Genomic DNA, 14,625 nt, shown 5'->3' with positions numbered 1-14,625 from the left:
GATTACATATTTGTACTAATCAATTTGGTTTTGTATTGTGATAAATATGTGTTGTGTCCTAAACAAGATTACTGTACATTGCACAAATGGCTCGATGTGCCACATGTGTTTGTTTAGATTTGTCAACAGCTGCTCTTCAAAATGTGGTTTGTGTGTATTCTTTTAAGAACATTGATCAATGGGTATATTTAGATATGCAATAGCATCGTATGAGATGAGTTTGATGTCTAATATAGTCTGAAATTAAACATATGTTCAATACATCATTTTTAACAGAATCCCCTTGATTCAATCAAGCATTTTCTGGTTTAATGACTGCTCTATTCTTCACATTTTCAAGTTGATTAATCTTAAAATTCGATACAGATGTGATTTAGTGATATCCCAAATGTGTTTCCTAATATATATCTATATCATTCATAGAGAGAGTTGGTGTGGTGAGCCCACAGGAATCCAGCAGTGACATAGAGCCGCCTTTGCGGTCTCCTGGTAAGTCCATTGACTCATTTATATGTCATTGAATGTGTATTGGTAATCAATATTATGAGCATGATTCTGATGAAGCATAACATTTGAAACAAACATATAATTTTCTCTTCTGATTATATATTAATTTTCTTTTAATATTGAAAGATTAATAATTAAAACTTTATTAGTCTACACATTTGTTATTCAGAAGATGTATAGCATATGTTTGTTTCCATGTTCTTTTTTGACAACAGTCATCAAGTGATACACACATGAGAAATCTTAAATGTTCTATGTACTATGCTTTTATGATTTGTAAATTAATACAAACAATACATCGAAAATATGAATCATTAAGAATAACAAATCTAATGTAATTTGTATGCTCCATCAAAATGATGTAAATCATAACTTTGGGTGTGTATATCTTTAATGCAACATTGATGTGTGTCTTTGAACAACAGTAACATATGTTATAATATCTGTTCTTAACGTGTACACAACATGTTATGTTTTACAGAGATTGATTTAACATATGTGACGGAGGAGGAAGAGGCTGCCTTGGAGTCTAATGGTATGTGAAATATATCTATCATGTTTCCAACATGTTGCTTTATTTGAAATCATTTCATTGAAGACATTCAAAGTCTACAGCTTTTGCACTTTAAAAAGGAATATTATTTGTCTGTTCAAATACACTACTGCCCCCTTTCTATATCAGGCAGCATGAAATATTTTTATTTTTAAAAAATGTATAATTCATGCCATCATTATGTCACATGCATATTCCAGGCCAAAACACAATAATAATGTTATAATTGTACAGACAGTAATTGATATTCATCTGAGTGCCTATATGCATACCATATCCTCATTTCATAATTGTTTACAAATTCAAACACACTTCTAAGTATATTGAGAACATAATCAATTTGAAATGCGTTGATTTGATTTCATGATGTATGAGATGTTAATATATATTTATTAAATTTTCAGATGGATCCACCACTTCTGGTCATCTGGTTTCCGCCCCTGCCCAGTCCCCTGCCCAGACCCAGTCACAGACCCCTGCCCAGACCCAGACCCCTGCCCAGACCCAGACCCCTGCCCATGCACAGACCACTGCCCATGCCCAGACTCCTGCCCATGCCCAGACCCCTGCCGGCCCTTCCCATTTATCATTTCCTGCCCCTCCCAAAAAACGCCCATACAACCCCCTTCGCCGCTCTCCCCGTATTATGGCCCGTACAGCTGCCCAGACCCCAACTCCCCACTCCCCAGCTGTACGGCCTACCCCGGAGCATCAGCTCATCCCTCCCCAAGCCAATCCCATCCCTCCCCAAGCCAATCCCATCCCTCCCCAACCCAATCCCATCCCTCCCCCCTGTCTCAACCTTCATTGTCCTGGGTGTCGGATTGTCCTTCCCAGGCACAGCTGTAAGTATCATTCAAAATCAACATTATAAGATACTTAAAGGTACACTGAAGGAAAATATTTTCTATTGTGATTCAAATAGAGCATGCAATGTTAATCAAATTTATAATTTACTACTCTTATGAATTATTCTTCATTCTCTTGATATCTTTATTGAAACAAAGAAATGCCTATAATTATTTTAAAAAATAAAATAATTGTGGACATCATTTCTTTATTGTTGGATGAATGTATCCATCAACCAGCAGGGACAAACAAAGTTGATAAACAAATATGGCCTGCCCTAAAAACCGACATTCTTGCATTCAAAATCTAGCTATAGAATTCAAACATTTAAAGAATATGTGTAATTTTTAAATATTTGTAATGTCATGCTCTATCTGAATCAGTCAATTAAATATTTAGGTTCAGTGTCCCTTTAATTGGATATCACTACATATACCAATCACCACTACTTGGATCCAACAATTAATGTACAAATGTTTATACATTATCTCTTGTCTAACCCAGTGGGAATGTAATTTCTTCAGGTTGCTATGTTTACACAGCTTGTCCTCAATGCCAAAATGTTTAAGGATAGGTGTGCCTACCACAGTATAATTAAAATATTTAAATTGCTAATGTAAGTACGTGTAAATGTGTTACGTATACAGAAAAATCACTCGCTCGCTAACTCACACTACTACTAATTCTCACTAACACACTACTACTAATTCTCACTAACAAACACTCCCACTAACTCTCACTAACTACCACTAACTGACGCTCCCACTAACAACTCTCACTAACAACTCCCACTCCCACTAACAGACTCTCTCCCACTCCCACTAACTCCCACTAACTCACTCACGATAACACTAACAACTGACTCTCTCACGCTAACACTAACTCACTCACAATAATTCACGAACTCTCTAATATTAAACCTCCAATCTCCAAAGACCCAACAGCAACACAGTCAAAGAAGCCCTGCTTGTGTGGTGCTTATATACCCTGTGTAAATGTTTAATGATGTACCGATTTCCCTTGAAATTAGTGTTCAGGTGTGCTTTATTAGCAATTAATATTAGTGCAATGTGTATTAGTTGTGTGAATTTGCGCATGCTCATTTGGAGTTAGTATTTGTGGAATGTGTAGAATGCGATGATGTCATAGTGGTCGTTTTCTCTAACATTGTCCAATAGCATTCTTTTTAAATGTGAATTTGCGATGGTGTGTTATTAGTGAAGTGTTGTATATGTATGTTTGTCCTAATATATAGTGATATTGAATGCGATTATTTTTCTAGTGTATGTATATATTTTTTATTCCTTGTTGTTATTTTGCGATTTTCCGCATCTTAAAGTATATGCGTATTCCCCGTATTAAATTTTATTTCAAATCCCCCCGTTTGTGAATGTGTAATGCTTGTGTGCTTTGTTGATTGATTGTTGTTGTGACATTTGCGCCGTGTTATTGTTGTGCATGATGTGGTATGCGTCATATGACCGAGCTGTGCGTATTCTCGCGAGATCGAGTGTTAGGTGAAAAAAGCTATTTTTTTCCTTTCCCATTGATCTCTATGGGAGACTGTCTTACGCGGGCAGTATTACGCGTGTGACATACACGCGTTAGGAGCATCGTTAGATGGTCTGTTTTAAACTCTAAATACCGGAGTCAAACAATGCCGTGCGTTAGACATAAAACACGCGTGGCGTTAGCAACCCATCTACCGCCGAACTCCAAATCTAGGCCTAAGATAGCTACAATATAATTATTAATTATATTGTAGCTATCTTAGGGTTTATTTTACAGGTAAGTATTTAGTTTTAAATAGGAATAATTTATTAAAGTATAGTGTAGTGTTAGGTGTAATTGTAACTTAGGTTAGGATTTATTTTACAGGTAAATGTCTCTTTATTTTAGCTAGGTAAGCTATTAAATAGTTAATAACTATTAATAGCTATTGTACCTAGTTAAAATAAATTGAAATTTGCCTGTAAAATAAAAATAAATCCTAAGATAGCTACAATATAATTATTATTTATATTGTAGCTATATTAGGGTTTATTTTAAAGGTAAGTATTTAGTTTTAAATAGGATTAATTTAGGCCTAGATTTGGAGTTTGGCGGTAGAAGGGCTGTTAACGCTCCGCGGGCTTTTTTCTGGCCGCACCATAAATTTAACTCTGGTATCGAGAGTTCAAACAAATGCTGCGTTAGGCTCCAAAAAAGGAGCGTAGAGCATTTTTACCGCAAATGCAACTCTCGATACCAGAGTTGCTTACGGACGCGGCCAGCCTCAAAAACGTGCTCGTGCACGATTCTCCCATAGGAAACAATGGGGCTGTTTGAGCTGAAAAAAAAACTAACACCTGCAAAAAAGCAGCGTTCAGCTCCTAACGCAGCCCCATTGTTTCCTATGGGGAAATACTTCCTACGTCTGCACCTAACACTCTAACATGTACCCCGAGTCTAAACACCCCTAACCTTACACTTATTAACCCCTAATCTGCCGCTCCCGCTATCGCTGACCCCTGCATATTTTTTTTAACCCCTAATCTGCCGCTCCGTAAACCGCTGCAACCTACGTTATCCCTATGTACCCCTAATCTGCTGCCCTAACATCGCCGACCCCTATATTATATTTATTAACCCCTAATCTGCCCCCCACAATGTCGCCGACACCTGCCTACACTTATTAACATCTAATCTGCCGAGCGGACCGCACCGCTACTATAATAAAGTTATTAACCCCTAACCCGCCTCACTAACCCTATCATAAATAGTATTAACCCCTAATCTGCCCTCCCTAACATCGCCGACACCTAACTTCAATTATTAACCCCTAATCTGACGACCGGAGCTCATCGCTATTCTAATAAATGTATTAACCCCTAAAGCTAAGTCTAACCCTAACACTAACACCCCCCTAACTTAAATATAATTTACATCTAACGAAATTAATTAACTCTTATTAAATAACTTATTCCTATTTAAAGCTAAATACTTACCTGTAAAATAAATCCTAATATAGCTACAATATAAATTATAAATGCAGTGTAGGGCTTAGTATAAGCCTGGAGCAGTCTAAGGGTTAAGGCTGTAGGAGAGTGGGTTAGAAGAGAGAGGGAAGGTGCTGGGTGCAACATTGTTGCAATTTAGGGTAGGCCCCTCCTTACCAGTAGATAAGCCAAGTTCTCCCTTGCAACTTCCTCTTCTTCTCCGGATCCTGGCTGAAGCAGTTTTTTCTTAGCAGTTCTGTCATCACCAGTGCAGCTATGCATCGTTCCAGGCGTTCCACTCTGCCTCCCAGACGTTACCAGTCGGAACAGGAACCTCCTGCACCTGCAAAAGAAAAAATAAAGATAAGTGTTCAATCTATTTCTGAGGAGGATTTAGATATCATTCCCCCAACTCAATATACTACTGTTGTGTCAGCCCAGGTTCATAATGTGGAAGAGCAGGGACCTATTGATATTGAGTTAGCTCAGGAATCCCCCAGACCTCAAGCATTGCAGACCCAGCAGGCTAATTTACCCCTTGATAGTGTACAGGCCTCATTTTTAAGTGCTGTACCCCCTGCTGCTATGTCAGCAGTTTCTGACCTATTGAAAAACATAATATCCGCTATGGCTGCAGCCTCCCCAGGGCCCAGTGTGACACCAGCTGTTTTCCCTCCTGATCCTTCTAGTCAGGATCCGGATCCTGCTTTAACTACCCCCAGCAGGCATCGCCCTTTCACACCTCTCATTGAGGCACCACACGTGGCAACACGCGGTCCCCAGCCCGGCCGGAACATGGCCCCTGTAACGGCCCCTCAGCCCTCAACACCCGGACTTGCCCCTGGTCGCACCATACCCGAGGCCCATGCCATCCCAGGGCCTATGCTGCTCCCCCCGGGGCCTAGCGATCTCCTTCGCCAGCCGCGTGGTCCGGGTCCGACTTCCGGTGTCAACGCCATGTTAGTGACGTCACCGGAAGCGGACATCGGCACTTCCGGCTTGGCAGATTCCCGCGCGGTCACAAGGACATCGGCTCCCGGGGCAACGCCACTCGCAGGTGAGCACCGAGAGCCGTCCTTGGCCGTTGGCGGGTTATCAGTGGGGGGTCAGAGGGGCATTAACAGCGCAAGCAAACTGCGCAAGCGAACGGCAAATTTGAACGTTAATCCTCAGGGGCATCAAAGGGGTCGCTCCATCATAAGAGGTAGTACCAGGCAGATAGCCAGTGATAGGGGTAGGGGGACACGCAGAGTTAACCCTTCCAGGGCAATGAGGCCATTACAGTTTATACAAATGGGACATAACGCAAATGCCGTTCAGCAGGCCGCTCCCGATGTTATTAACCCACACAGGGCTGATAGTGGTTTAGTGCAAGCGGCCGCTCAGCCGCATGATATTGTGTCTAATAATAGCCTGCATGTGAATCAAGGCAATGTGCAAAGTATGCATGTTAATCAAAACATTGAGCATCATTTACCGTCTCATCATTTACCATCCCCCATTGGTGTGAATGCGGCTTTGAATGGTGTGAACGTACAAGCAGCTCCTCAGGGATATAATACACCCCTGGTTGGCATACATAATGCGAATGGGCAATCTTTAAGCCAGCTACAACATCCCATTATGTTAGGCATACAAGGAGTACAACCCCTTGATCAGGGTATCCACTCCCCCATTGCAGCCACGCAGGGCGCTCATGCACACTCATTAAACCATGCACAATCAATAAGCCAGGCATGCCATAACCCTATTGTAGACCAGCAGGGTGTGAATGCTCAGACATCTGCGAATGGACAGTCAGTGAGTCAGGGATTTCATACACCACTTCATATAGCTCATCCACCCCTTGCTACTGATAATCCAGACACATCCATTGGGCAAAGTGCTCGCCAAATTCTTTCTCTTTTGCAGGGGGCAATTGGATCACAAAGTGCAGCAAAAACACGGACCAACACTGCCACAGTCATGAGTGGGGCGGATGCAGAAGTTCCAAGCAGCATTACAGCAGGAGCAGCAGCCACCACTTCCACTGCACAGCAAGGGTCTTCAGGACTCGCCCTCCAAAACCAGCCAGCAGGCCAGCCCGTTTCCAGCATGGGTCAGGGACCTCCTGCCATTAGTCACGGTGAGAATGCTTTATTTACACACAATGACCATTCTTCCTCTGACTCATCCTCTTCTGACTCAGGGTCTGAGACTGACTCTTCCTTGGGTTTACAAGGGGCAGGTCAGAAGAAAATGTTTAGAATGATTAAGAAAATTTTAAAGAGGGGGGTCAAGCCAGATACTAAGCAGGACAGCGCCAGTAACAACGCCCCGCAAACCCCATCTACAGAGGTGCCAGCTGAACCTCTCCCTACCAGGGCCATCTCCGAAAGGCGAGCAGCCCTTTACGGGGACGCAAGCCCAGGAAAAATATACTCATTGCATAGACACCTGCGCAAAAAGGTGGTCAGTAGAATCCACCGTGGAAAATATGTTAATATCTTTGACCTTTCGGTGGAGGCGTATAGGCAGAGAGAGAGGAGCGATGAGGGAACAGGGCCTAAAAAATTTAAACGCCCAGACACTTTTGATGAGTGGCTCCAGTGCTTCAGGGTTTTTTCCTCCTGTTATATCGAAAAGTACCCCTCCCAGAGTTTGCCTATCCTAAAATACACGGACACTATTCACTGGATTCAGCGTAATCACAGTGAAGGTGTGTGGAGGGAATATGATGCTGAGTTCAGGAGGAAAATGGCAGGAAATCCTTCCCTGACTTTTGACTCTACTGACAACCAGTTGTGGCAGCGAATGGACCCAAAAGGGGGTGCACCCGCTGCTGCAACTTCAACTCAGCAATCAGCGCAGCAGTCCTTTCGCAATACCAGAAGCAGGAAACGGGGGGGGAACCTGCTGGCCCTTCCAGGACAAAAAATGCGAAAAGGGTAGCGCATGCACCTTCAGACATGTCTGCAGGTACTGCTCTGGTCCACACCCTGGCAGTGACTGCATCAAGCGAAGGGACCAGACCAATAAGCCCCCTTCAGCAAACTTGGGCCAGAAAGGCGGAAACGCCAATTAATGTACATGCCATGGCACCATGGTTGTGGGCTTACCCAGACCAGGCGGCGGCACGTATGTTATGGGAGGGTTTTTCATTTGGTTTTCATATCCCCACATTTAGGCAAATCAAGGGTAAGAGATTTAATAGGAACCTTATTTCAGCATACCAACACCCCCAAGTGGTGAGGGATAAAATTAATAAAGAAGTGACTTTAGGGCGAATGGCGGGCCCCTTTGCTGCCCCACCTTTACCTGATTTGGTCATTTCCCCGTTGGGGGTGGTTCCCAAGAAAGAGCCAGGGAAGTTTCGCCTCATTCAGCACCTGTCGTACCCAAAGGGTAGCTCAGTCAATGATGCCATTGACCCCCAACTCAGCTCGGTGCGCTATCAATCCTTTGATAGCGCACTAGACCTGGTCAGGAGGGCGGGTCATGGTGCTCTATTGGCGAAACTAGACATTGAGTCGGCATTTAGGCTTCTTCCACTCCACCCCTCAGTTTTCCATCTAATGGGTTGTAAGTTTGCAGGTGTGTACTACGTGGATCGCTGCCTGCCCATGGGCTGCTCTTTGTCATGCGCCTTGTTTGAGGCGTTCAGTAGTTTCCTTCATTGGGTCGTAGCTTCAGAAGTGGGCAGCGATCCCATAGCACACTACCTGGACGATTTTCTCATTGTAGGGAGAGCAGGCTCCGATGATTGTTTATCCACAATGAACATCATGCGCAGCGTCATGAGACATTTCGGGGTGCCCCTAGCAGAGGACAAAACGCAAGGCCCCGCGTCCTGTTTAGTTTTCCTGGGAATCGAAATCGACACCCAGGCTCGGCTCTGTAGGTTGCCACCTGATAAAGTTCAGGGCATGCTTGAGGCGGTCAGAGCGGCAGTCTCTAATGCAGTTATTTCCCTGAAACAGTTACAATCCCTGTTAGGTTTGCTTAATTTTGCTTGCAGAGTTATCCCCATGGGTCGGGTTTTTAACCGTAGACTGGAAAGACAGCTTAGTGGTAGGTCAAACCCGAAATCAAAGATAACCCTAGGGAGTGAATTGCTGGCTGACCTGGTAGTCTGGGAACAGTTTCTCACGCGATTTAACGGGATTCGGGTCTGGCGTACCCCTCCCATGTCTAGCCAGTTACTGCACCTTTTCACTGACGCAGCTGGATCGCACGGTTACGGGGCCTATTTCCAGGGAGAGTGGAGCGCGGAGCCCTGGCCGGAGTCCTGGGCCCCGGCGGGCCTTACTCGAAACCTGACTCTCCTGGAGCTATTCCCCGTGGTCTTGGCGGTCGAGCTGTGGGGTGGGAAGTTGTCGAACAGGACTGTTGTGTTCTGGACAGACAACATCAGTGTGGTCTTTGCGATCAATAACTTGTCAGCCACCTCAGCAAAGGTCATTACCTTGCTGCGCCACCTGGTGTTGCGCTGTCTGGACCTTAACATCCAGTTCCAGGCCCGTCATGTCCCGGGCGTCGACAATGTTGTAGCTGACGCCCTGTCACGATTCGAATGGGCGACATTTCGCAAGTTAGCCCCCACAGCTGCAGCCGTGGGCTTACGCTGTCCTGATTTCCTTTGGCAGCTCGTCCTTCCTGGATAGCCTTACTGCCGTTGGTCCGCTCCTCCTTAGCACCATCCACTTGGCACGCCTATGCCCGCATGTGGTCTGAATGGGACGATTTCTGTGCGTCCAGGGGAGCCGACGCTGCTCAGGGGTCTAGGGACAACTTACATGATTGGCTGGTGAGTTTGCATGCCTCTGGGGCCCGTCAGGGGGCAATACAGTCCAAATTGGCCGCCCTCTCATTTTTCTATAGGGCATTAGCCATTCCTGACCCAACCAATTCCTTTTTTATTAGGCAGGTGATCAAGGGTTGGGGCAGATCGCAGCAGCGGAAAATAGACACGCGCGAACCCATCACCCGCGACCGCCTGGAGCGTTTGCTCTTGGCGCTCGACGTGGTCTGTAGATCAGATTTTGAAGCCCTACTCTTCAAAACTGCGTTTAATCTGGCCTTTGCCGCCGCTCTTAGAGTTAGTGAGGTAGTAGCACCCTCCAAGCAGGCGTCTGGGGCAGGTATACAATTGCAACATGTTAGAGCTGCCCCTGATTCCTTACTTCTTTTTCTGCCGCGATCAAAGACAGATCAGGAGGGTAAGGGAACCTGGATCCCCGTTCACCCTCAGGTGAACAGCGCATGCTGCCCGGTTAACTGCGTTAATCTTTACCTGGCTCAAAGGCCGCCTGGCCCGGGGCAATTCCTGGTCCATGCGGACGGCAGATCCCTTTCCAAATTTCAGTTCGGTAGGGTCCTAAAATTGGCGGCAGTCCAGGCGGGGCTGGACGCTAGCAGACTTGCCCCGCACTCTTTTCGCATAGGGGCCGCGACTAACGCTGCGCAAGCGGGCTCCTCGTGCGAGGACATAAAACGTATTGGGCGTTGGCGGTCCAATTGTTTCAGAACCTATGTCCGTCCAATTGTTTAATGTTTAGATGTTAATTCAGGATACTAAAATGTTTGTCTCCACAGGCACTACCCCCGGGGTGAAGCGAATCTGGATTGTGGGCCACTCCTTTGTCCACTGGGCCTCCCTACGCTGTGCGTCCCTCCCATTTGGCCAATCCCTAGGTCTCCCTACCAACAAGGCATCCGTTAGGTGGTTGGGTGATAGGGGGATGTGCTGGCCCCAATTAGCAGGAACCATATCCGAGGCCCTGGTACGCTGGGGGAAGCCTCACATTATTATTCTTCACCTAGGGGGTAACGATGTGGGGGCCATACCAGTTTTACAGTTGATTAAGGTTATGCAGGCAGACATTGGGTGGCTAAGAGTACGCATCCCGGGGGTCATGATAGGGTGGTCCCATATAATACCCCGTCTCCACTGGAGGCATATGTCGGCCCATACGGCGGCATACCGGGTTAGGAAGAAGATCAATGCGTCTGTAGCGAAAACCGTCACTGGGTCAGGTGGCTTCGTGGTACGGCACGAAGCCATTTCGGCTGATAGAACCGAGCTATATAGAAGGGATAAAGTTCACCTTTCTGATGTGGGGCTGGATTTATTCATAGGGGACATTCAGAGAGCTCTGTTACCCCTCCTGTAAATCGGGTTGTGGGTTGGCGGCAAGGGTACCATTAAAATGCTTCCTTGTGGCGGGAGATCCTCGGTCCGGTTGCGCAGGAGAAGGTCGCTAGGGGTGAGTGATGGCCAGACTTCCGGGGAGGAGGGTAGGCCCTCACGTGCACGTGACGGTAACCCTCCTTCCTCCCTTTTGAGGGATGGTCACGTGATCTCTGCAACCCCTCAGCGTCATCTCCTTTGGGCAGAGAACCCTCTGCTGCTGTTCCCGTTGGGCCGGTGATCTCCTGCTGTTCTGGGTATCTGATCTCTATGCCGCCATATATATTTTCAGTTCTATCAGTTCTATCTAGTTTGTTAGGTTAATAAAATTTTATGGCCTGTGACGGTCACAAAATTTTTCCCATAAAAGTTTGTCTGTGGTTATTTCGCACTACATTCTCATGTACATAGTTATTTAATTAAGTTATGTTAAATCCTCTCCTCTGTGAAGAAGGATCCGGTAAGCATTTAATCCCTTAATGCAGTGTAGGGCTTAGTATAAGCCTGGAGCAGTCTAAGGGTTAAGGCTGTAGGAGAGTGGGTTAGAAGAGAGAGGGAAGGTGCTGGGTGCAACATTGTTGCAATTTAGGGTAGGCCCCTCCTTACCAGTAGATAAGCCAAGTTCTCCCTTGCAACTTCCTCTTCTTCTCCGGATCCTGGCTGAAGCAGTTTTTTCCCTCCCTCCCTTCCCCTTTTGTAATGTTTTAATGATGTGTATTTTCGACGGCACCTTAATGGCAGGGCTATGGCTACTCACCCTAGGCCCAATAAGCCATTACTGTAGGATATGGATCTCCTCTCCCTGTTATGCGGTTTACACGGCTTGGTAACAGGGAATCCTTATCTAGGTGGAAGATCTTCTTTCACCCTGGCGGCGGGAGATCCTCGGTCCGGTTGCGCAGGAGAAGGTCGCTAGGGGTGAGTGATGGCCAGACTTCCGGGGAGGAGGGTAGGCCCTCACGTGCACGTGACGGTAACCCTCCTTCCTCCCTTTTGAGGGATGGTCACGTGATCTCTGCAACCCCTCAGCGTCATCTCCTTTGGGCAGAGAACCCTCTGCTGCTGTTCCCGTTGGGCCGGTGATCTCCTGCTGTTCTGGGTATCTGATCTCTATGCCGCCATATATATTTTCAGTTCTATCAGTTCTATCTAGTTTGTTAGGTTAATAAAATTTTATGGCCTGTGACGGTCACAAAATTTTTCCCATAAAAGTTTGTCTGTGGTTATTTCGCACTACATTCTCATGTACATAGTTATTTAATTAAGTTATGTTAAATCCTCTCCTCTGTGAAGAAGGATCCGGTAAGCATTTAATCCCTTATTATATTATAGCTATTTTAGGATTAATATTTATTTTACAGGCAACTTTGTAATTATTTTAACCAGGTACAATAGCTATTAAATAGTTAAGAACTATTTAATAGTTACCTAGTTAAAATAATAACAAATTTACCTGTAAAATAAATCCTAACCTAAGATATAATTAAACCTAACACTACCCTATCAATAAATTAATTAAATAAACTACCTACAATTACCTACAATTAACCTAACACTACACTATCAATAAATTAATTAAACACAATTCCTACAAATAAATACAATTAAATAAACTAGCTAAAGTACAAAAAATAAAAAAGAACTAAGTTACAAAAAATAAAAAAATATTTACAAACATCAGAAAATTATTACAACAATTTTAAACTAATTACACCTACTCTAAGCCCCCTAATAAAATAACAAAGGCCCCCAAAATAAAAAATTCCCTACCCTATTCTAAATTAAAAAAGTTAAAAGCTCTTTTACCTTACCAGCCCTGAACAGGGCCCTTTGCGGGGCATGCCCCAAGAATTTCAGCTCTTTTGCCTGTAAAAAAAACACATACAATACCCCCCCCCCAACATTACAACCCACCACCCACATACCCCTAATCTAACCCAAACCCCCCTTAAATAAACCTAACACTAAGCCCCTGAAGATCTTCCTACCTTGTCTTCACCATCCAGGTATCACCGATCCGTCCTGGCTCCAACATCTTCATCCAACCCAAGCGGGGGTTGGCGATCCATCATCCAGTGGCTGAAGAGGTCCAGAAGAGGCTCCAAAGTCTTCCTCCTATCCGGCAAGAAGAGGACATCCGGACCGGCAAACATCTTCTCCAAGCGGCATCTTCGATCTTCTTGCATCCGGTGCGGAGCGGGTCCATCTTGAAGCAGGCGACGCGGATCCATCCTCTTCTTCCGTTGTCTCCCGACGAATGACGGTTCCTTTAAGGGACGTCATCCAAGATGGCGTCCCTTGAATTCCGATTGGACGGATCGGTGATACCTGGATGGTGAAGACAAGGTAGGAAGATCTTCAGGGGCTTAGTGTTAGGTTTATTTAAGGGGGGTTTGGGTTAGATTAGGGGTATGTGGGTGGTGGGTTGTAATGTTGGGGGGGGGGTATTGTATGTGTTTTTTTTACAGGCAAAAGAGCTGAAATTCTTGGGGCATGCCCCGCAAAGGGCCCTGTTCAGGGCTGGTAAGGTAAAAGAGCTTTTAACTGTTTTAATTTAGAATAGGGTAGGGAATTTTTTATTTTGGGGGTCTTTGTTATTTTATTAGGGGGCTTAGAGTAGGTGTAATTAGTTTAAAATTGTTGTAATAATTTTCTGATGTTTGTAAATATTTTTTTATTTTTTGTAACTTAGTTCTTTTTTATTTTTTGTACTTTAGCTAGTTTATTTAATTGTATTTATTTGTAGGAATTGTGTTTAATTAATTTATTGATAGTGTAGTGTTAGGTTAATTGTAGGTAATTGTAGGTAGTTTATTTAATTAATTTATTGATAGGGTAGTGTTAGGTTTAATTATATCTTTGGTTAGGATTTATTTTACAGGTAAATTTGTTATTATTTTAACTAGGTAACTATTAAATAGCTATTGTACCTGGTTAAAATAATTACAAAGTTGCCTGTAAAATAAATATTAATCCTAAAATAGCTATAATATAATTATAATTTATATTGTAGCTATATTAGGATTTATTTTACAGGTAAGTATTTAGCTTTAAATAGGAATAATTTATTTAATAAGAGTTAATTAATTTCGTTAGATGTAAATTATATTTAAGTTAGGGGGGTGTTAGTGTTAGGGTTAGACTTAGCTTTAGGGGTTAATCCATTTATTATAGTAGCGATGAGCTCCGGTCGTCAGATTAGGGGTTAATAATTGAAGGTAGGTGTCGGCGATGTTAGGGAGGGCAGATTAGGGGTTAATACTATTTATGATAGGGTTAGTGAGGCGGATTAGGGGTTAATAACTTTATTATAGTAGCGCTCAGGTCCGCTCGGCAGATTAGGGGTTAATAAGTGTAGGCAGGTGTGGGCGACGTTGAGGGGGGCAGATTAGGGGTTAATAAATATAATATAGGGGTCGGCGGTGTTAGGGGCAGCAGATTAGGGGTACATAAGGATAACGTAGGTGGCGGCGCTTTGCGGTCGGAAGATTAGGGGTTAATTATTGTAAGTAGCTGGCGGCGACGTTGTGGGGGGCAGGTTAGGGGTTAATAAATGTAATACAGGGGTC

The 14,625-nt window shown here is 44.3% G+C and overlaps 1 protein-coding gene across 3 annotated transcripts; it reads left to right on the top strand.

Moving 5' to 3' along the window:
* Positions 1 to 4,970: 4,970 nt before the first annotated feature.
* Positions 4,971 to 12,267, top strand: LOC128659690 (uncharacterized). 3 transcript variants are annotated; one of them, XM_053713261.1, is made up of 3 exons: positions 4,975 to 7,012; positions 9,513 to 9,673; positions 10,462 to 10,609. In XM_053713261.1, exons 1-3 carry the CDS (start codon positions 5,164 to 5,166, stop codon positions 10,477 to 10,479), a joined length of 2,028 nt encoding a protein of 675 aa, XP_053569236.1. In that variant the 5' UTR covers positions 4,975 to 5,163; the 3' UTR covers positions 10,480 to 10,609. The 3 variants fall into 3 exon arrangements, with proteins under 3 accessions (XP_053569234.1, XP_053569236.1, XP_053569235.1); XM_053713259.1 differs by having other exon boundaries at positions 4,971 to 7,012; positions 9,513 to 10,604; XM_053713260.1 differs by lacking the exon at positions 9,513 to 9,673 and having other exon boundaries at positions 4,979 to 7,012; positions 10,462 to 12,267.
* The last annotated feature ends 2,358 nt before the right edge of the window (positions 12,268 to 14,625 follow it).

The sequence above is a fragment of the Bombina bombina genome, chromosome 5, assembly GCF_027579735.1.
Source record: "Bombina bombina isolate aBomBom1 chromosome 5, aBomBom1.pri, whole genome shotgun sequence".
Classification (NCBI taxonomy): Eukaryota; Metazoa; Chordata; class Amphibia; order Anura; family Bombinatoridae; genus Bombina; species Bombina bombina.
Note: the sequence above shows the minus strand (reverse complement) of the source record. Positions and strands in the feature narration are given on the sequence as shown.

Bases quoted from the DNA above. Each gene is read 5' to 3' on its own strand.
- LOC128659690 (XM_053713259.1), top strand. From the start codon at position 5,164: ATGCATCGTTCCAGGCGTTCCACTCTGCCTCCCAGACGTTACCAGTCG. The intron at 7,013-9,512 runs GTGAGAATGCTT...TTCCTTTGGCAG, and splicing joins ACCTCCTGCCATTAGTCACG to CTCGTCCTTCCTGGATAGCC.